Source organism: Athene cunicularia, assembly GCF_003259725.1.
Source record: "Athene cunicularia isolate RWA chromosome 5 unlocalized genomic scaffold, athCun1 chr5_part2, whole genome shotgun sequence".
Taxonomy (NCBI): Eukaryota; Metazoa; Chordata; class Aves; order Strigiformes; family Strigidae; genus Athene; species Athene cunicularia.
Window position 1 is genome coordinate 10719953 of NW_020799102.1, and position 22855 is coordinate 10742807.

The following is a 22855-nucleotide window of genomic DNA, read 5'->3' on the forward strand; positions in this document are numbered from 1 at the left end:
ATTACAGAAAGGAAATAGAAAAGACATGCTAGTAGATTAGCTTTTCCAAATTCCGACCAGAGTTGCAGTAAGCTTTTCAACCCACCAGTGCATTTGACAGGATGAAGAGATGTCTCTTCAGATTTAACAGCTGCTTGTTTTGAAGCCCCACATCCTACACTCTGCTGCTTTTGCTACTCTGACACTTGGGAGCTGTAGACCACTTCAACATGATCCAACTGCTTTGTAAATGTCAGCATATATTCTCAGTTTATAAACCAGACGGTAACATCACATCCTTTTGGCAGCTTGCAGACAGACACATGGACAAGTGACCTGCTCAGTCAGTCTTGTGGTCAATCCAGTAAACCCTGGCTCTTTTCATGAGTTTAAAAGTGCAAAATGAGATTGCAAGCAGACCAAACCTAAAATAATGGAAAAGGACAAACACTTCTGGCTCATAAAGCACTGGTCCCAAATTGTAACTAAAGGGTGTGCTTAGGATGAGATACCGCATCATTTATCCCTGTTTTTGAGGTGCGTTAATGCCTCAACTGAGGGAAATTATAAGACAAACTGAAGGAGAGAAAAAAGTGCAGCAAGTATTGCATCAGCGGGCTACTACTCTCTGGCATGACTTGCATCTCTGTGCAAATCTGAGAGACTGTAAGGAGATAAAATTATCATTATTCAGTTCCATGAAGCTGATTCAGACTGATATATGGTAGCTGAATTTGATTTAAACCCACTGAAATTAGCATGGTCTATTGCACTGAAAAACAGTTTTCCGAAAGTTCCAAAAGAAGTTAACCAAAAAGTGTGTGTGTGTGTGTGTGTGTCTATGTCCATTCATGTTTATTTTTAATCAAAAAAAAAATCTTTTATCAAATGAGATCTTCCTTTTCAGGGAGTTTCCTTCTTCCTTCAAATTTTTATCTCTTCTGTGTCCTTTCCTTTTTTGAGAAATACAAATTAATGATAATTTTTAATATTGGGTAAACATGTATTGTCTTTCCATTTCAAATTTTTTTTACTTTTATTTTACTCGTGGAAAATTATTGGGTCAGAAAAGGAAGGGGAGAACCATATCAGAACAAAATATTTGTTTTCATTTTAAAAAAATCATTTTATTAAAAATTGGAAGATTCAGGGAAAAAAATTAGGATAAGATGAAAGTTTTTACTTCGCTGAATTCAGTATTACTTTTTCCCTTGGAAATTCAGGTTTGGCCTAACATTATGTAGAAGTAAGCATCAGAAAACAACATATTCTAAAGAATATTTCCAGCCAGGCTGGAGACAGGTGAAAGTGATAGAATAGAACTTATATTCCCGATATATATGGTGATCTCCTAATGGACTTAGTGTAGGCATTCACAGACAGATACTGGATCAGTTGTGGCAACTGGAAGATGCAAGAGAATCTGTTTGGAAAAATGGCTAAGGTAGGTTCACTAGATCAGATCAGAGTATTAATAAATTTTAAAAAGTGTCTATGAAATGAAAAGTTCCAGCTTGTTTCAGCCTCTTTCTCCTCCTTTTCAAAAACTCTCTCCTGATTTTAGACTGCCCCATCCCAATGGTGGCTGCTTAGGAAACTTAACCGCTAACCTCCCCAGCTGTGTTCTCATTCAACTGGTGGCGTTTCTCAAGCTCACTTTGCTCTGATCAAGACGTTATTATTACTATTAATAATCATGTTAGTTACAGCAAGGATTAGAGAGAGCCTACAATGATTGTGTCTGAAAGACTCATGAATGATGGCGGAAGCAAAGCATAAGCATGCTGTAGGAGTGCAGGAGCATTCTGATGCTAAAGTGCATTCAACACGTCCATCTCGGAACAGCATATCATGGAAGGCAGTCAGCAAATGACAACACCTCTGTCTGAACTGCAGCTATCCTTTATTTGGGTTGGCAATTAAGTTCTCTGTTGCCAAAAGTTGCAAAAAATTAAGTAAATGTCCATTGAAGGTGATGCCACATTCTCTGTGTCTTGGCATATTCCATAATACGCTGCATCTTGCCTTTTGAGATGTAAACAATGTACATGATTTTTTCCCCCTCAAATGACAACTTTTAAGAAGAGTGCAAAAAAGTATCTCTTGAACTGCTCAAACTCATTCAAAATGTCTGGGGTTCATGAACCTTGTTGTCACATTGTTATTTGCAGAACAATTTGAAAAATACATGCAGGTTAAAAAATAAGATAAAATAAAGCATGCAGTGCTATATACATGTCTCAATATCCATAAATGTGAAAGGTACCTTGCACTCATCTACTATGACTGAGTTGTGAGCTGCAAAAACACATTGGTTTGAGTTGTTTTCCCTATGATTTTTCATGTCGTCATAGATTGACTGAGTCTTGGTCATTTCAATGTCTTCATGCCCTTTATGATGGGAATCAAGGGTGTCAAGTTCTGCCTTGGAAAGGTGGTAGACAATGCCAGCACCAAAAGAATCCCCCACTACATTGACTGACGTTCTCATCCGGTCCCTACAAAAGAAGCAAAAAGCACAGGCTGAATGTCATGAAAGGAAGAAAAAGTAGAGCATGGCAGCCCTGATAAAGTTAAGTTACTGCATTTATTTCAGGAAGTTTAAGGCATCTTTGGAACAGCAAGATGGGAGCTTTCAAAAAGCTGAAAAAACTTGCTTTCCCAGAGGACTTGTTCAGACAGGGAGGATGTGCAAACTCCCATGTCCCAGCTGCTTGTACTCATGGATTTTGGCAAAGAACTTGTGCTAGAGACACGGCCAAACTGCAGAGCTGTGCTTGACTGAGATCTCCTCAGCACCTGCTTCTGGAGCTGGAGGTTTCAATGTCAGTGTGCCAGGCTCACATCATTGCCCTTTGTTTAATCTGAATTTATCACAGCCCTGAACTTAATGCAGCCAGAGGAAAGGATTTTGGATCTGATGAAGTGTTCTCATCTCTGGGACAGATTAACAAACGGCCTCTCCCTTTATTCTCAGAGAGCAAACTATGGGGAAAAAAATTCCTGAAGTATCTCCATAAGGCTCAGGCCATCAAAGCTCCTCTCCTGGCACCATCTTTACAGATGATCATCTGTTAGTGTGGCAACATGCCCACTCACAATACTGTATGCCAGAGCTTGGCATATAAGCCAACCAAATATAGGTCATGGCCTACAAAATGATGAGCCCATGACAGCATTTCAGTCCCTCGTTGTAGGAGGGTGTCAACGGAGGCTCACGTGCTTCATTACCAAGAAATGTGTCTGTCGGCGCCTTCTGGATGGAATGTCATTGGGCAGACATGCCACCTTTCTCCTGTCTTGTCTTTAGAGTATGGCTCTATCTGTCAGCACTGAACTCATGGCTGTGGATTTTCCCTGATTTCAGAAGTCTGCCCCAAACCTGCCCAGAATTCTGCTACAATGGGAGATGGTCTTACAGAGCACTGCAGGACTAAGGGCTCCTGCTATCCTTCCTACTGCAGGCAGGCTGTATTGGCGGTATTACAGGTGTTAAAATAAACTATATTCTAATTTGCCTCTTCAAATCTGAACTAAACATAAGACTCGTAAAAAAATTCTGACCGAGGGTTGCAATTTAAAGCTACTGCAGCAACTAAGTCTAGCTTTGTCAAATAGTTCAGAGAAGTGACTACACTGATTAATTCTCAGAGGTATATCCATGAAGACTCATTTACACAAAATGGGCAGGTAAAACTATGTGGACATTTTCCAATTGACAGAAAAGCCAGCATGGAAAACTTCATTACGCATGACAGTGATTCATCTGAAAACAGCCTTTCTAGTATTCCTGGTACTAGATTTGTGTGACATATCCTTTTCCTGATTTTTCTGAGGAAAAAACCCCCGAACTAAATATATAAACCTCAAATTGATAAACATTCATTAAACATGCCATACAAAGTTTTTTGAGCCATTTTTAAAGTCTTTGCTCTAATTATCTGTAAATCTGCCTTTCCCAGCTATGGAACTATATTCCCTTTCAGGTTTCTCCTCTCCATCTTCACATTATCCTGCTTACATATCTGGAGTTTGTGGTGTAATATCTTAGTTGAAACAATTCGGGGTATTTTTTTGTTTTTTTTTTTTCCTGTCATCCAAAGAACACCCAGAAGGAAAAAAAAACTTCCAATAATCCCCCCAAAAACCAAACCAATCAATAATCGATAGGAGGAAAACATCATTCCAGTTTTGCTTCACACAAATTAAATGCTTTATACATTCTCATCCCATACCTGTGAAGAGTGTTTTAAACCTGGTCAGTGACAGAATAGGAAAAGATGACTTTCCAAGCGTAATTTTTAGTTATGACCATGAAATATACTGAACCTGGCAATATAGAGCCACAAAAAGAATACCTGCTTTTTTTTTTGTATGAGTGGTATTAAATTTTGAAAGGATTCACTGATGCAGATGATAGAGGTATAGTATAGGATGCCAAAAAGATAAGGTGGAGAGAATACATAAACATAATTGAGGCACAATTCAAATTCTAAAGGGGTCATTTGAGGAGATACTCCAGGTACTGCGGGTACTACTAGCCAAGAGATTCTGCACTACAAACTGCACACTGCTGAAGAACATGCTGTACTGCTTCAACCAAAGTAAACAAGTAACAAGTAAACAAGTAAACAAGTTCCTTACAACAGAAAGGGCAAAGTCTCGGCTGTCAGGAATCAACAGCAAAGTGCCACCGGCCTCTTTTGGGCCAAAGAACATCCTAAGAAGAACAATGAAGATTGTACTTTCTCTTTTGTTAAAAAAACCCAACCAATTAATTCCAGATATGATGGAATGATGCAAACAAAATCAGTATAGGAAAGCTGCAATCTAGTAAATAACTTGCCCCAACACAGCTACTTCCACATGGTCCATAACGACTTCTGAGAAAAATTATGGGACTGGAAATCAAAGTTGTCTCTCAAAAGCCAACGTAACATCTGGTAAGAATGTGCTTTGGAATAATTGGGAAGTGATTCTTTAAATCCTGATAAGGGTTAATGCCTAATTTCCTCAAACTGGCATAAATCAGAAGAACTAGAATGTTACAGTGTAGATGAAAGGAATAGAAATTTGAAGAACTGAATCAAACCCCCTTGTTATTAATGTGATAGTACCTATACAGCATGCTAGTACACAAAAAAAAGTTACTCCTGTTCTCTAAAAGCTTGAAAACCTGGTATATCAACCTTACTAGATTTTAGAAAGGAGATTAAAATCTTAGCACACCTGCTAAGTCAAAGACCAGTTGACATGTTTAACTTGACATCTCTTTGCCATTCTGCGAAAGAGCTCTTGCTTTCTACAGTTTAATTAGATTTATATAAGGCCTTGTTCATAACATCCAGATGTCCACTGGGTCTGAATATTCTGAATTTAGATCTGTGCCCAGGAACAGAGTCAGAACTCAAGCAATCTTTTTCTGAGTTACTGAATGAAGTTTTAAATACTGCATCAGTCATCCAAGTCCATTTTCTTTAATTTCTCTTCCCAGCAAAATACCACTGTATTTGAGGTTGTGCTATGATATTTGCTAAGCTTGTCAGTCTCACATCTGGAAAGTAGCCAGCTTCTGGATAGAGCAAAAGAAGCTGGTTTTATTCCAGCTGTTGGCATATAATGACTGTCCTATTAAATGTCACTGCTGTGTTGTGCTTAGTTTTAAACTGAAAAACTAGAAGAGTTGTGAAATCTTGGGAAACCTGCCTGGTGAAAAGCTCACACTGTGTATGTACGCGTAGGAGGGGGAAAGGTTGAGCAACCTCATCTCTAGATATTGGAGAGGTTTGAGAAAAATTGATACAGAAACCTTTTGGCTCCAATTTCAAAGACAGAGCGCCAAGTTTAAGAACAATCAAAAGTCAGCTTAGTGTTACACCATGACCAAATCATGCAAAACTGGTTTTGGTAAGACCACAGTTTCAGATGATGGTAATATTGTAAATCAATTCACGATCTGATATCTTCTTTCATCAGAAATATTGAAAAACTCATAAAGTAGTGGATTTGAAAGGATTTGAAAATCCTTCATTATCTGGAATTGAAATTCTATAAAAGAGCTATTCCAAATATTTCTACATGGCTGGTTGCATTTACACACTGGTTCCAGAAAGGTGGCTGGAATTGGGTCTTAAATATCTTATTATTTTCTCTTTTACATTCCGTCAGAAATACTGGTGTAACATTATTTGATGATCTAAAGAAATGGAAGAAGACAATATTTGTAAGTAAAGAAAATATCTTTTTATGACCTTTCATTTCATATATTCTTTAGGTCTGATCTGCGTGCCCAAAAGCTTGCTCAAAAGTTGTCTTGCATGCCTTTTCTTAACATCGGCAATGTCAGCAGCATCATTTTATATCTGATTAGATCGTCATGGCTACCACAACACAACCACTGGAAGATGGAAAATAAAGCTATTGGCTGTTGAACATATGTTAATTAGCACAACACTTCCACCAACAAACTCTATCTTAACATCCCAGCACTAGTGGCATGACACAGAGCTTCTCATCTCCTTTTTTATCTCTTTTCTCTTCTCCCTCTACCTTTCAATTCTGAATCATGCTGCAATTGCACTGCTGATTGTTAGGCCAGAAGGATCCAAACCCAACTGTTTGTGCTGAAAGGTTCTTTTTGCCTGGAAAGATACCTTGAAATATTTCTTTCAGAAGTGCTATCCCTCCTATACTTAGGTTCGTCACCGCTACAGCTCCACAGTACGTGCATGGTTATTTCCCAAGCAGGGTTGGATGAGCCAGTGGGAACAATGCTGCTGAAGCTGAGCCTGAAATGCAACACCTATTGTGGATCAGAACTGCTGGTAAACTTACAGCTCTGAGGTTTGCTAGTGTGGGCAGAGTTTCTCAGTCCACAGGAATATTTTTAAATGACATTTCCCCAAAATACCAAACAAACCACAGGCTCCTTTTGCACATCCTCCTACCAGCTGCAGAAACCTACCTTTTTGCCTTACTTTGAGAGCCAGAAAAAACATGTATTTAAAATGAGTATGCACCTCCCTTTTGCTCTCCTCCTCCCAGCTGCAGATTCCTATGCCACTTTCCTGTTTTCAACCATGACCTCATAAATATAATAAACCCACAGAATATTACATTTTTCCCCACACCAGCTGTACTCTGACTGCTGAACCCTGCCTCATTTCACCATTCTGAGTCATAATATTCAGTTATATATAAAATATGTAAGTCATCTTTTCCCTTTTCCTTCCCAAGGTGTAATTTCTTCTTTCATTTTTTCCTGAAACAGAAATCGGAGCTGTGTGCTATTCTTCACAACCCTTAGTGACAAGATAGGTAATAACAGACAGAGTATAGCAGTAGATCCAAAATACATGTCAGAGGGCTGACCAAGTTCTTGAATTCTTCTCAATAAGCCAAAAGATGACAGAAAATTAATTTTCTATTTAATCTTCACATTCTCAACTCTGTTGCTCCTTCTTGCATAATTTTAGCGGTGTATCTGGAAGTGAGAGCTACCACAAGCAGGCAGCTGAGGCTGCTAGTGCACGAGGAAATGCACAAATAGTATGGAATGGTACTTACATCTCCCCTTCTGGGCACCATGGCTGGCACAACAGGAATATATGTCTTTACTGCGTAAAAGAATATTAGGGGAAAGACAGCTGTTTGCCAGAATATACTGTGCTGCAGAGGTACAGGACAATATAAAAGCCTCTAGAGGCCAGTACAACTTAGAGGACTACAGAGTCCCTGTCAGCTTGGCGCAGGTGACAGAGATATCCACATTGCTAAATGACAACATGAGAAAGGATGCGGCTCAGCATATGCTCCATCTATATTTACAGCTTCTCTGTTTAAATGTTGAAGAACAAAAGCCTTGGAAAACTACCCGTTTCTCATCAGAGGACCTGCAATGGCACTGAAGGACTTCAATCTCAAGTCCTTGAAAATGAAAGTCAGTCTTTCCAGTTTGAGGGATCTGTCAGTAAAATCAAACTAGGGAATGACCTTCTCTCTTTCAGTTTGCTTTCTTATTTGTCTTTGGTTTATATCCATCTCTAGAACAGTTGCTTCCTTAAAAGTATTATACTTTCTTATGTACAAAAAGAAATAGACTTTCCCCGCTATGAGCATAAAACGTTTGATACTACAAATGCCCAAACCACCTTGAAATTTGCTAATAACATCCTAATGGAACATGCATTTTCAGCATTTGTCCTTAATTTTAGACCAAAACTATAAGAAACAGAAATATGAAAGCAAAGATCAGAAAACAGTTCTTGAGCTATGTCTATAATGGAGAAGCATCATTAGGAAGAAAATACATGAGCATGAGCTCAAGGGTCTTACAAGAACATCCTTGGCTCATAAAAACTGTCTTCATTAGCTCTATGAAAATGTGTACCAGCTGAGAAAGTGTCTCCTGCTTCATCAAGCAGCCTATTTATTTCCTCCTTTGCTTCATCTGTAGAGGAGAGTCTTAGAATTCTTTAAGATCATTGGCTGAAAAGCACTACAGACAAGTATTACTTCACTACTTTTTCTGCATGAAGCACTGGAGTCAGCACAACTTACAAAAGCCAGTCAACAGCAACAAGCAAACTGATATCCTGGGTAGGGAGACCCACTGCCGTGAGGATCAGAAGCATAGTGACGAGTCCTGCGCTGGGAATACTGGCAGCTCCCACACTTGCAAGGGTGGCGGTCAAACTGCAAAAACAAAAATCAAATGGGGGTAGCAGGAAAAGGAACATGCACTTGCATTGCATACTTTATTTTCCATGAGTTCTTCCCAGAAAACTAACAACTATATTATAAATCACGGTAAGCTCACCGTAGTTTTCATGCTTGTTTTTCTCAAAAAATATTCATCAGGGAAGGCCAGATCTATGCAGTTTGTTCTGAGAGCTCTAAGAGAGCTGTCTGAGAGTTTTAAGTTTTTTAAGTTGGTTATGACATCCAAATCTTTGTCCTGGTGTTTTCTGAGCTCTACCAACACATCCAGGGTGTTGAATCCTGAGTTTTGATCATCTGGACTTGATGAAGTTTGGTGGCTACAGGTTGAATTTTCAGAGTATTTAATTTCTGGTTATTTATGGTACTTGAAGATTGACTTGTGAGGAAATGGCTGAGAGAAAGTGGTTATTATCAAGTACAGAAGATTAAAAGTTTTGGTATCCAAAACTCCCACAGTGCAAGCCAGTGGTGTACCAAGCCTAGATATGAATCACCCTTCATTTATCTGAATGTTTCATAAATCCAAACTTGTCTTTGTTTTCGCCTCTCATTTTTTTTAAGACCAGCAGAGTGAATGTCTGTGCTCCAAATGTTTGTATAAATACAATACAAACCATAACAAATACCAACATCATTGGACAATCCTATGAAGAATGGAAAATAAATTTGTCAGAGAACAAGCCAAGAGAAAAACATGGAAGAGAAGGAGAGGAAGAGGGAGAGGGAGGGAAGGGAAAAAGGAAAAAGAAGAAGTTATCTCTGTGTTTTTATACACGGGAATGAGTAACATGCTTACACTACTGTGGGTGTACCCTACAAATCTGAAAGTGCTTCCAACACAGAAGTAGGGGAAAAAGGTCTCTGGGGGAGCAATTCCTCTATAGCTAGCCACAGAACTAGTCTATGAGGATGTTAGCCTGATTTAGAGCTGGCAGACGGCTGGGTGTGACCCAGACAATCCAAGCTGCAGTGTGTTTGTCAGGTGTCTGGGTTATAGTGCTACCTGGTCTACTAAATGCCCATACAGGTCCAGCAGGTGTACAGGTAGGATGCTCTGCTCTGCCGTCAGGCTCTGCGCCTGGTGCCAGCTCCTTGGGCACTTCCAGTCTGAACTGCTAAGGGACTGCTTCCAAGCTCTGTGAGGAAATACTCCTGCCAACTTTCCCACAGCAGCACTTACAAGTCTGTAGGAGAATGAAGTTAGCACTGCTCAAGTCTAAACAGAGTCTGGCTTAACTATCATTTCCAAGACCACCTTCTCCCAAAGAAGACAGGAAATGACCAATATGAAGTCACTAGGGCTGATCAAAGGCTAATTAAGTCTTTGTGAGTTTATCTCTGGGTCATATTGCTGTAGCAAAAATGCTATACTGCATACATGCAGGAGAACCAGTGGTTTTCTTAAAAAGAGCTCAAAGTTGCCACCTGCTTAGTAAGTGTCAGTCACCAGCCTTGAAATGGTGAGATCAGGAAGAGCTAATGGGTCAGTTCCTCAGAGGAGTAAAAGAGGAGTAACTCAGGTTCTCTTGGACAATAGCTAATCCCTAACTTTAATTTCTCTGGTCTCAATTTAGTTCAAATGTGGTGTCTCTGAAATTACTGGTTTTAGTCTTAGGAACAAATATGCATCATGCAGGTCGAGAAACTGCCTTCATTAGAAGCAGCGCTGAACCTTTTACAAACCTTGACTTTACTAATACAGGGGTTGGGGCAGGAAGTAAAGAAATAGAAAATGTGGAACTAGTATAGCTGGGCAAGAAACAGAATTAGACATCTCTTTGCAGGAGTTTCTTTAGTGTTAAAAGGGTTTGATAAAAGAGAGGTGGGTGAATGAAAACTACAGGAAGAAGGCAAACTTGTCAGCCTTCACTTGTGGTTTCCATTTTAACTATTCAAAATGTTAGGCCTGGTGTCCTCATCAAGTTTTCCACTTTAGCTGCAGCAGTGATAACTTTGACACTGTTTTTTATTAGTTACTCTACCTAATAGGTCTTAAAACTCCATTACAGTAAACGGGATATAAAAATATTCACTCATCCATTCTTAATTTTATGTGGCAGTCACCTTAGTCCAAGATGGACAATTTGATATGAAAAGACTAAAGCTAGTATTTGCTGGGTTAGAGATAAAAAGGCTGTGAGTATCCAGACCATGCTACAGGCAATCTCACCCTCAGGCTGTCCTATTCTCAGTCCATTTTGTGTGCTGTTCACCAAAGTCACAGAAGAAGTACAGGAAAATGTAAATACACGGATAATTTTTTTAACTACCCTTTTCTCTTCCAATATATAAAAAAGGACACATTCTAGGAAGTTAATGCCCCTCTTAATGCCCCACTACAATCACTTGTAGTGTCCCTCTATACTAAAAAAAAGCATTGCATTGCACAGGGAATGCTGTATTTCACATCATATTGTCAAATGCAAAATTCTGTAAAACACCACTAGCAAGAACTAAGGCTGCAAATGATAGAAAATTCATGTCACCAGAGAACCAGGACCCATGTATATGCCAGCCCTTTGCATATCATTATTAGAGATCCATGGATTTCACAGGGAAACCCACAGCTACTGAGAAGACATCCAACCCAAAGCTTCACATTTTACAGTCTGTAGAAACAAAGCCTACAAGTATTTTGAACTGACCTCACAGTAACTATCTGGCCTCCATCCAGCTCAATTCCGTTCATCTGTGCAATGAAGATGGCAGCCACAGCTTCATAGAGGGCAGTTCCATCCATGTTAATAGTTGCTCCCACAGGAAGAACGAACCTTGTTACACGCTTATCAATGCCTAAATTTTCTTCAAGACACCGGAATGTGACAGGTAATGTTCCAGCACTGAAGGAGAGAAAGCAAGAAAGTAAAGAAAACATAACTACCATATAATCTATACACATAAGGGAGTAAAGTCAGAAATTCTGCTATGATTATTTACATTTTCTACTTCCACTGTCTGCTTTTTTTACCCAATTTTTAAATTAAACCTACATTTAGCTGGAAGTGGGACTGAAGCCAAGACATGAACATGACTCGAAGTAGGAATGAGAGTTTGAGACAGTGGATATTAATTTTTCAGACTCATTTATGAATTATTTCTTGCATCTTGTTCAAAATGACAAGTTCCAAATGTTTTCTGATGGACAGAACTATGAGCATAGGGACAAATCCTATGATTCTATGATTTCTTTGATTGTGAATTTGATCTGAATGGAGAAATCAGTGTTGCATTAAAGAATGAAAAAGCCAGGCAAAAAGATATAACCCACAGAGTTCCCAGACACTGGAGGACAGGAAAGGATATGAAACACAGCTGAAGGATAGGAAAAGACCCAAAAGATGGCTGGAAGAGAACAGCTCATTGCACAGATCCACAGTGCCTCCTCACCTTTGTGGGAATAATTAAGGCTATGACATTCACTTGCTCAAAATCAAACACCTTCATCAAAAAATACTGCTGAAAACAGAACATATTCTTGTTCCCTGTAAATGAAAATATCTTGTTCCCTATAGACTCAAATACCTTCTACTTCTTCCCTTCCCTCGCAGGTCTGCCTGCTTCAGGCAAAGGACTTGCTGCAATGTGCATGAAACCCAACACAGGAACATGTTTTTGTTCCTTACTTTTCTGTGTTATCTCTGAGGTCAAGTCCACCACTAAATTAAGCTGGTCGTTACCTGAGAAGCTGTTCTGAAAAGAAAGCTGACCTGGGGAAATTCCTTTTAATTGGTGTTTCATACAGAAGCAGCTGGAGCACATCTGTTGTGGTTTATTTGCTTTTCTTCAGCTGAGTCAGGAGAATCTCTCAAAGGTCTTCACCACTGTATCATATTAATTCTGGTGTCACTGCCCCTACAAAAATACTAATTTGCTCATAGAAGAATAAAAGACTAGACTCACCAAATTTTCTCAGATAAATACTTGCAGCATATTGGTGCTAGTGCCTTGCAACTTCAGGGTCTTTCCAACTCATTCACTCATCCACTACCATAGAGATGCTATTGGGTACAAAAAATGTAATCTTTCCATTTTACAGATAATTAAACCATGAAAAAGGCAGCTTAAGGAATGAGTGAGATACCTAACTATAAAAATGTAGTGTCAGAATAAATGCTGTAGGTTATCTGGAAGAAGCACATGTGGCTGACCTATCTCGCATGGGATCTATGGAAAACGCAAACCCTTCGGAATTGGCAGATGCCTGAGCCACTTCCTAAATGACTGCTCTTGTTCCACACCTATGGAAACATGAGTTAGAAGATACAAGCTTCTAGATCCCCACTTTGTGCTCAAATGACTGGACCATTCTTTGTTCAGAGGTGATTTTTTTAACAGATATCAGTAAGCCAGCTACACAGTACCAATCACTTGCATCCTAGCATCTTTACAAATATATTTGTAATTATGATTTATTTTACTGTGTTTTTAATCAAAGGTAATCAAATGCTTAATATTCTGTGAGTTTAGACAACAACTACTAGTCAGTTTTCAAGTAAATTCTAGGATCACTTTGACTCCTACAGCAAAGGTATTCCTGTATCTTACTAAAAGAAAAACAGAATATAAAATGTCGTTCTTCAGAAATACAAGTCCCACCTTACCTTCACTGTTAAACAAGATGTGTACCAGCCATGCCCTACAATTGTCGCCATGAACCCCGACGAGCTTAGCAGGCAGAGAATATGCAAATATTTTGCCCCTTCGGTTCTGCCACCATGAGCAAGGATAGGCAGGCAGACCATGGGGACAAGGTTCCTTTATTAGAAGAGCACAAGTATGTAGATGCCTTCCACGGTTCCTCAGCCTGGCCAGAGAGCTTTAATAGGTCCCTGAATAGGAAGCATTTGAAACTTCCAGAGGTACCGGGTTAGACCATATGATGGTGATTGTTGTCATGTGGTCACTTGTCTGTGGTGCTATGAACTAGTCCGCTTCTGTTTAGCCAGTAATTCAGATCTGGAGAGCAGTCAGGTGGTAAAGATAGTATCCAAGTAAATCCATATGCTGGAATCATTCTGAATCTCCTTCATTTTTCCACTTTGGTACTCAGAAGAAAAACATTACTTCATGCTAAAAAACCCCATCCTGTGTATGGACACTGTAAATTTTGTATTGAAATCTAAGTGGAAACTCAAACACTTCAATGAATTTAGGGAAACTGTGGTTTAATCCTGGATAGATTATACCTCCTATAATCCTATGTTGTTTATCACAGAGCCACAGAATTGTTGAGTGTGGAAGGCACCTCTGGATGGTGACCTATTCCAAGCACCTTGCTCAAGGCAGGGCAGCTAGGGCAGACTGCCCAGGACCATGCTCAGACAGGTTTTGTGTACCTCTGTGGATGGAGACTCCGCAATCCCTCTGGGCAACCGGTGTCAGCATTCAATCACTGTCACAGTAAATCACAATAAAAAGATTTTTTTGTGTCTGAGATAGAATTTCTTGTGTTCCAGTCTGTGCCCACTCCCTCTCATCCTGTCACTGAGCACTGCTGAGAAGAGTCTTGCTTCATCTTGTGTACACTGTCTAATCAGATATTTATGCACATCAGCAAGGACCCCCCAGAGCATCTTGTTCATCAGGGGAGAAGCTGTTCAGCACAGTCGTTTGGGTTGACCCAAAGAGACCGATGAATTACGGTCCTTTCAAGGCATTCCTGAAATGAAGACTGCTCAGTTTTCTCATGGTCAGTTTTGAGCTTGGGTTTTTTTTGTTTTCACCTTTTTAATTGCAATGGAAGATTAAATTTTCTTCAGAAATAAGACATTCATTGAAGAAAAACGCTTTAAAATATGGTAATTAACTGAAAAATATTTTCAACACAAGATCTACTAGCGGCCCCAATGCCAAGCATCAACTTCTTACTGAGCTGAGTTGCCCACACACTGTGCTGAGTCTGTTCTGTGCATTAAGAATCAGTCTAAAATGCTCAGTTCTTCACTGAAGTCCCCTTACTCTGCCAAAATGGATGAAAGAATAAAATAAGATGTTTTTTTCATTTCTTTCTCAAAACCTAGCACTGTTTATTTTTTTTCTCCAATACAATGAGACTGGTCTTAACATGCTTTCAAAATAAATAGAATTATCACTGTTTCCTAGTTGAGGAAACAAGTACAGAGGTAACACAATTTTCACAAATCATTCAAGTGACAGAAACAAAACCAAATAGTGGATCTCCCAACTCTCTGCAGTTGGCTGTATGACCTTGCTAAAAAATCCCAAAGGTGTGTGGTTATTTTTATTTATTTCAACATGGCTGGATCAAAAATAGTTTTAATTCAATGTCATAAAATGATTTTGCAGCAAAGGTCAGAACAGCAGATGTATTATCTCTGAACAGCAGCTAATAATCTGCTAAAAAATAAACCAAGCTGTTATTTCTCAAGTGTACCTGGAAGCTGTGCCTAGTGCTGTGATCCATGCCTGGAAAATCCCAGCAAGGAATGAAAATGGGCTTTTCCTTGTTATCACAAAGTAGAGCAGAGGCAGGAAGATCCCTCCATGGATGACAAGACCCACAATCACAGTGACCATGTACATGCCAAGTTGTCTAGCAACTACTTCTAAGTCCTTGATTGCAATGATTTTTCCACAGATGAGGCAAGCAATGCCCAAAGGGGAATACCTGGAGAAAGAGAACAAGCATAGACAGAACTAGTTTTTGCAGCATAGTCATAAAAATTGTGCTCAACAGAGTACAGACTGGAGAAAGAGTAGGGGGCTCTCAGGCTCAACACTGAGATGAAGATCGGGAATTGATGGGAATTCAATGGGTAGCTTTCACATCTTTTAAAAAAATAATGGCCATCTCCAGCAAATTTCCCATCTACTTCATTTTATTCCATGTCATCGAACAGAATATACGTTTCCGGAATACTCTTTGATCCTGGGAAAACATTGTACAAGAATACTACAGGCTAGGATGATTATGAAGAATAGTCTAGTATTTGTTCTTAATACATAAATTTTACAGTCCGTCGCTTCTCTGGTTTCAAGGAGTTGCATTATTTGCTTCAGTTAAACTAATTGTTGAAATTAATTGCTTTTGTCTTGAAGGCTGCAAATGTTTCCATTATGCTCTTTCAATAATTCGAAGAAATGCTTTTATGGATTTAATGAATAATTACGTGCTTTCTTACTTAGGGTAGGGTTTTTGTCACCTCAGTCATGTGATTCCTTGATGGCATAAATGGAAATTTTAAATAGGGTGATAATGGTAGCACAGTTCATTAATTAAAAAAATAAAATGGAAATGAATGGATATTATTTTTTAAAATGTAATAATCAGCTATAGTGAAAAATATATCCATGACTGGAAGTGCATGGATAGAAGACAACATTTATAGCTGCATTGGTAAAAGTTACTTTATTATATAATGTTAAGTGACATTCACTTTCTCTATCTGTTTTATAAAACTTAAGCTGGGAGAAAGTAATGTGTGTAATGTGGAGAAACAGTAAAAAAAATGCCTCTCTGAAAATAAATGGTAATGTATATTTTCAAAAGTCATTAGTGATTTGGATGCCTAATTAAAGACAATACAAAGGAAACTGATTTTCGGAATAAAAAAGTGCTTCATGTTTTCAGTAAGAAACATCTTGTGGTCTCTCAATTAATGTGCCCAAAACCTGGAAAGCCCTCAGTCACTTGAAATGCAAGGCCAGCTGTATATCGTAAGAAGCCATGTTTCAATGGACTTGAAGAAGTGTATTTCTTATGAAGAATTACATGGCGTCAGAGCCAGATGTCTGATTTGTTTGCTGTCTGTGTAGCAATGCCGTGTTCCTGAGACTCTGGGGTTGCCATGGGAGTTACAGCTCTCTGTGCAGAGAAATCATAAACCAGACAAAATGTAACTCTGCATAAAGAAGGGTATTTGTCTTTATGAACACATTAAAAAACCTGCTTGTGGCCACAACAATTCTTTAAAAATTCTAGACAGAAATGAATAAGTGAAATTCCCAATATCAATCTCATTTGTCATGAAAAGAGAAATAAAAAGTACACCAGTAAAAAATAAACATTTACAGTGAATTTGTTGAAACTTGAATGATTTCTTGCCATTGCAACACTTGACTACAACAGAAAATTTATACTGTAGGCAAGGTATTATGTCTTGGGTGTACAACTGGTGCTAAGTGAAGTAAGAGTAAATTCTAGCTTTTGGAGTGTTATGAGAATATGATCACCATCTCTCTACAGAGTCGAGAGCAGCAGGTTACAGTAACTATTGGAAGTAGTAGGGTTTTGTGAACAACAACTGTGTTTTTATGCAGCAAGATCATCTACAGAAAAGCTGAAGCATAGCAGGAACACAAAGTCATTGCTTCTTTCTGTTGTTCTACACCTTTCCACATCGCTGTTGCTATCTGCATCACTCTTGCATAACAGTCTCCCTTTGAAACACTGATGATGGTGCAGACTTGCACTTCAGGCACCCGGCTCCTTTTTCTATATGCCGTGTCCATCTAGAGCCTCAGAAGAGGCATACTATAGCCTTGAAACCCAGGAAACAACTTCCAGGGACACCAGGGAATCACAGGGAGCAATGAGCCACGATACATGTGCTGTATTGGAGTGGCTATTTCTGCTTTTAAAGACTCAGGAGACATGAAGCACAGCAGTACAATGCCAGTTGTAGCAATGCGTTTTTATGTTCTGATAAACTGGTTTTGTGTGATATGGCCACACCTGGCACTGCATACAAATAGCTTTGGGGAAGCCCTCAGAAGAAACATCTCCAAAAAAGAGAGAGAATGCCCTTCCAGAAATATAAACTAGGGCTCAGCCTTAAATGGGTAAAGTCACTCCCTTGAAGGCAAGACAGGTCCTATTGTTACAAATGGGAATACTTCAAACCCAGGATGGATACCTTGCAGTGACCCCACTGTGGAGAGGTTGTAAGACACTTGCTGCAGAAACTATGGGTGGAGGGATTATACATCACTGAAAACCACTGGAATTTTATTTGGTGGTCAAATATTTTTACTACAGAAGACAGTGAACAAAGTGTTTTTCCAGACTTCTTTGTAATTATACCTCCTAGCTACTACCCTGGGAATATCCCAGGGTATCCCAGGAGCGATGTCCCAGGAAGATTTGGATGTTTGGATGTTCTTATGTGGGGTGTTCTTGCTTGCTTAGGTGTCCTTCTACATAATGAAATTCATAATCAATGTGGCATTTGAAGGCCTTTGCTGGTACCTGCATGTCTTGGATTTCAATAAACAAAGAACAGAATACCTTCAGAAATATTTCAAATTGGGGCCTGAATAATCCTCACCGAATAGAAAATAAAAATAATGCTGTTGTGGTTCCAACATACCTCTCAAGGCTTAAAAAAATGAACTACTTAACAACATTGTTTACTAACAAACTGCGGTCACTATATGCTATATGAGGGTATTATGAGGGTTTTTTAAATCTTGTTTTGTTTTAGAAATTAGAACTTCAAACTTACCACATGATCATAGTTACTAACTTCATTACAATCTCATTCAGGATGTTGAAGAAATCCACCATCATCTTGGCCTGTTCTCCCATTTTCCCCATAGCAATGCCAAAAGCAATAAAGAATCCTATCAGACCTATTGGGAAAAAATTGCAAGACAAAAAAAAAAAAAAGCAAATAAACCCATGTTTTTGAGGAAGGTTTTGCATCTAGTCACTGTCTTGATACTACCTGCTAATCCAGTCTTCAGAACCATAGTATATTACACACCTCTTGGGACTTTTTAACATGGACTCACTCTCAATTTTCATGATCATATCCATAACATCTTTTATTCTTCAATATTATAATAAATTTCAGTTTCACAGCCCAACTATGTTGTTTTGTTTTTTCCTGAATTGATCTGATCATCAAAAAAATATCTATGCCATAATCTTCTCAGTGTCATGCAACTGTTAGAAACCTCACAGCCCCTGGCAAATGGGAGAGGCAACACAGCACCATATCACGTCTCTGTTGCTAAAACAGTCACTAGAGACCAAAAGCATTCTTCTCGATCTTTACAAAAGTCCTCTGACAGATTCAACCTGCAGACTAGCCAGTCCTAGAGTACAGGGAAAGGCAAAACCAGCCCCAGAACATCACTTTTGCAGGCCAGGAGTATTCCAGTTGAAGAAGGTGGAGGTGGGAGGACAAGGTGGGTATTGCACTTTAAACTAAACCACGGAACCCCCATTAAACAGATTAACCTCACTAAAACCAGCTGTCAGTGGATACATAATCATAGAATTCAATATGAGTAACATTTGGCTCCTAAATTTAAATGCTAAGGTGTAAAAATCTGGAGTACTGGACTATCAGGGTGAAAAACCAAGTGCCTCTGCCATGTATTACTTTGGAGCTGTGTCTCAAATGCTCACCTTTACCATCCAGCAATTTTCAGCACCCAGAGTGGGATTATAATTGATACTGATAGATGGTTTAAATCTCTAGCCACCCTTTGAGGCTGAACTTTCAGTCATGATATGAGTTCACTATTTAACAAATATGTTAACTCATCTGGGAAATTCTCAAGGAAAAACCCACCAGGGCACAAAAGCATTCAAGAGAAGGGAATTTCAGCTACCAGTAACCTGGGAAAAGACAGGCTGCCTCATATCCTCACACTGGGTTTAGCAATCAGACTTTTCTCTGGGTTTTGGTTTGTTTTTTTTTTTAAATCCAGTCTCCTGGATATAAAGCCATTCTTTAGCACCAAGCTATCTTTGTTGAGTCACTTGAATAGGGAAGTGAAGTGTATGTCTGTGTGCTGCAGAGCTTAGAGAAATTATGAAAAGCTTTTCAGTCAAAGACCAAGTAACTTCCTGGAACTCAGGCTCTGCATCAGAAAATGCTAGTAGGTGGTTTTGTTTGTTAATTCCAAACGAGCTGCTACATTAGTCATAAGAGTCAAGTTCGTTCATATCTGCGGGAATTTGCCTGGCTTGTACAGTTTATGCAAGCTGGATGGCAATTCCCCAGCATTTTTAATTCATTCAAAACCAAGCCACACCACACTAAAAAACTCAGCAACATTTGAGAGTCAATGGTCAAAATATTACAGCAAATCCCCCATCTAAACTGTGTAACTCCTTTCTGCAGGCATTGTATTCAACCTTCTAGCTCCCTTTTTATCCATGACAGAGCTTCCACAAAACAAGTCCAGCACTGAATGTAATGCATCTCTCACATTAGAAATACTGCTTCATTTTCATGCATAAGCAGAGCTCCGGGAGAGAAAAAGGCAGTTGAGGGTAACAGCATGAGCAATGAGCTGCTGCCTCACGCAGGGTGCAAAATGCCAATTTGCAGCTTTGAAAGAAAGTGGCTCCTCTGCCCACAGACATTGAATGGAAGGGGGAGGCATGGAGGCAGGTAGAATGCAGTGGCTCCTGGCTCTTGTAGAGCAGGCTGCTTTGCAAAGAAACAGATCATCTCTGATCAGTTTGCTGATGTTATCTCCCCCACATCTAAGCAAAGCAGCCCCTGCCAACCAACTCACCAGCATCTGGAGAAGCTCTGCAGGCACAGCAGCCACAGCAGCTGTACGCAACCCGTAAAGGGGCCATTTCCCCCTAAAAAGTGATGGCTTAGTGGCGAGATAAAGCAGTAGTTTAGGTACTGCCACATACTGTCCCATTTTGAGGATGATGCCTATAAACACCGGTGCCAGCCTCAGCCCTGTGGACATGCTGACAGTGAGCATGGGTATCTTCAAAAGTAGGCGTGCCAGTGAGGCTACAAATTGAGAGCTAATTTGTGACTGACTTCACCCACAACCAGAAACTAAGAAGGTGAAGGAGGAGCACTCCTCTCTGGGCTGACAAAATGGTGAGTCTAGGCACAGAGGAGAAAATAGAAGTGTTCTGGCAGCTCTTTGCTCCCCCACACCCCCGCTCCAGTCTAAACAGGTGCTTCAGGAAGGGGTGGGAGATCGTCAAAGCCTTTGTACCACCCCCACTTGCTGGCTTGTCCAGACAGGATGGCATAACGACAGTTGTTCCTAATTTGCAGCTGGTAAAGGTCAGCAGCCAAGATGAAAGAAGGAGGGAGCTGTGACTCAGAGATGTGTCAAGCCTCTCTGGGATTTTTCTTGGGTGGTGCGGTTCATACCTCACCTCTCACTTCAGACTCTGCCTCAAGCCAAATCCTAGTTCAGCATGCCTGAGACACCTTTGGGAAACAACTGAGCTCAGATTCATCAGGAGGTGGGTAAAGCACTGGCTCTTGAAGCTCTTCCCCATACTGTTTTGCCAATATGCATTAGTATTAATCTAGGTAAGCTGCTTCTAGGATGAAAGGATATTTTGGGTACCTCCTCCATGCTCCCCCACTGTACTCCAATCAATACCTGCAAAGCTGCCAATCCAGAATAATTCACTTGTTTGTTTCTGTGATACAGTCATATTTCTAGTAAGACCATCAGATTTTCATCTCAGAGACCAAATGGCAGTCAGTAGGTTATAACATTTGATGATTATTTGGGGAGACTAAACCTGCACTGAAGAGCAGATCAGACAACACTGACTACCCAGGCACAGCCAAAAGCTGTGTCATACATATGATGTACATATTTTACAATGGCAAAAAGTTTTCCTACCCAGGACATTCATGCCATCCTTAAATTCAAGTCCCTTCTTAATGATCATCTGGGCTTCTGGTGGTGCTGTCTCATTCATCATAGCAAAAGCAGAGTCGGTGACATTAGGTGGTTCTTCAATGGGTGGTGGCACCAGCACCTTCTTGGTGACAGTTTGGATCTGAAGGCATTAAAAAGGGAGGATGAGAATGGAAACAGACTAAATGTAATCCATATGGGAGATCAGGAAATAATAATAAAAAGAATCTTCACTTTAAATTCCAAGGAACTATATTTTTAAAGGATTAGACATGCATTCCACAACCTCTTACCCCCTCTTCCAAAAATAAGTTGTTGGGTTTTTTTTAATAGTTCCAAGTGTCACAAAGTCCTGGGACTTTTCCTCATGACTCTAGTGTGAAAAGTATAGCAAATACTTGTTCCTTACACTGCAATGTAACATTTTACAGCTATTTAGCCCCTTTGTCCAGATGGTTCACAAATGGTGCTTCACAGACTGTATGCTACATGCTGATACCATTGAGGACCAAAAGGCAGGCACCTCTAAAATCCATCACAGGAGCAACTTTGCAGTAAGGTTTGTTATTGAAGATAATCTGCCCAGCTCAATTTATTACAGTTTGATGGTTAACTTGAATCAAAAACTTAGAACATTTCCAACACTTCACTTGCTGACCATGAGAGCTCAAAATGGAATACACACAGTCCCCTGAGCTCTCTAATTACAATATGGTGAGTGACAGATAACAGAAAAATTATGAAAGCTGTCAGATACCTACTAAATCAAATCTGACCACCTCAAAAAAGAAGACGTCAATGGATCTGGACCACTCCTGGCAGGGTCAAGAGAAAGCTGGGAAGGAATGGTAGGGGGTGAAATGTGCTTGAGTTTACAGCTAGAAAAAAAGGGAGGAAGGAGTGGAAAAAGAGATCTGTGACTTGCAGCTTTTAGAAGGGATGTTCTCCTCCCACTTCACACTTTGAGCCTTTCCTGCCTCTTCATGGCTCTGGGACAGAAAAAATGATTAGGAAGCATGACCAGTTTGCCATGGTTTCCCACCTGCTCCTTACTTTCCTTGCTCCTAAAAACATGTTTGAGCAAGACATCAGGAACAGTGCATTAGGCTTTCAAAGAACATTTGCACCTCTTTCCTGTTGAGATGGACATTATAGTACCTGCTGTCCAGATCCCGAGAGGGAGATGTAGACAGAAAACCTACGTAGATTTGTATGAGAAACTCTTCAGTTGTCATGAAACAACACAACATTCCTGCATGTTTACTTTTTTTTTTTGAGTTAAAATTCATCTGAGGGATGTTGTCAACAGAATAGTTTTGATGTGAGGTATCCAGAATGTAAGAACAGAGTCAAAGAATTTAAACTTAAAACGTTAGACTCACACGCTCACAAAGTCCACTAGTCACTTAAGTCAAAGGTCCTCAGCCCTTCTTTGCACAAGGCTACAGCCACTAAAAATGCTGAGCCTAACATCAAGTTCAGATTCTGCCAACAACGCCTGAGGCCAGAAAACCATTTAAATATCACTGTCATATTTATAGAT

The 22855-nt window shown here is 39.7% G+C and overlaps 1 protein-coding gene and 1 long non-coding RNA gene across 2 annotated transcripts in view; one reads left to right on the forward strand and one right to left on the reverse strand.

The window, feature by feature from the left end:
* The window catches only part of SLC1A2 (solute carrier family 1 member 2), a 104976-nt gene that overhangs the window by 10460 nt on the left and 71661 nt on the right, over positions 1-22855 (reverse strand). The window contains exons 5-10 of the mRNA XM_026850606.1: positions 21295-21454; positions 18165-18291; positions 15095-15328; positions 11346-11540; positions 8539-8673; positions 2246-2477 (exon numbers count right to left, since the gene is read on the reverse strand). Of these exons, the coding sequence (XP_026706407.1) occupies positions 2246-2477; positions 8539-8673; positions 11346-11540; positions 15095-15328; positions 18165-18291; positions 21295-21454 (1083 nt within the window). The remainder of the gene's footprint in view (positions 1-2245; positions 2478-8538; positions 8674-11345; positions 11541-15094; positions 15329-18164; positions 18292-21294; positions 21455-22855) is intronic.
* Positions 684-11833, forward strand: LOC113481178. Its single transcript, XR_003398615.1, has 3 exons — positions 684-796; positions 5661-5664; positions 11823-11833. It is a non-coding gene; the product is annotated as an uncharacterized LOC113481178 (long non-coding RNA).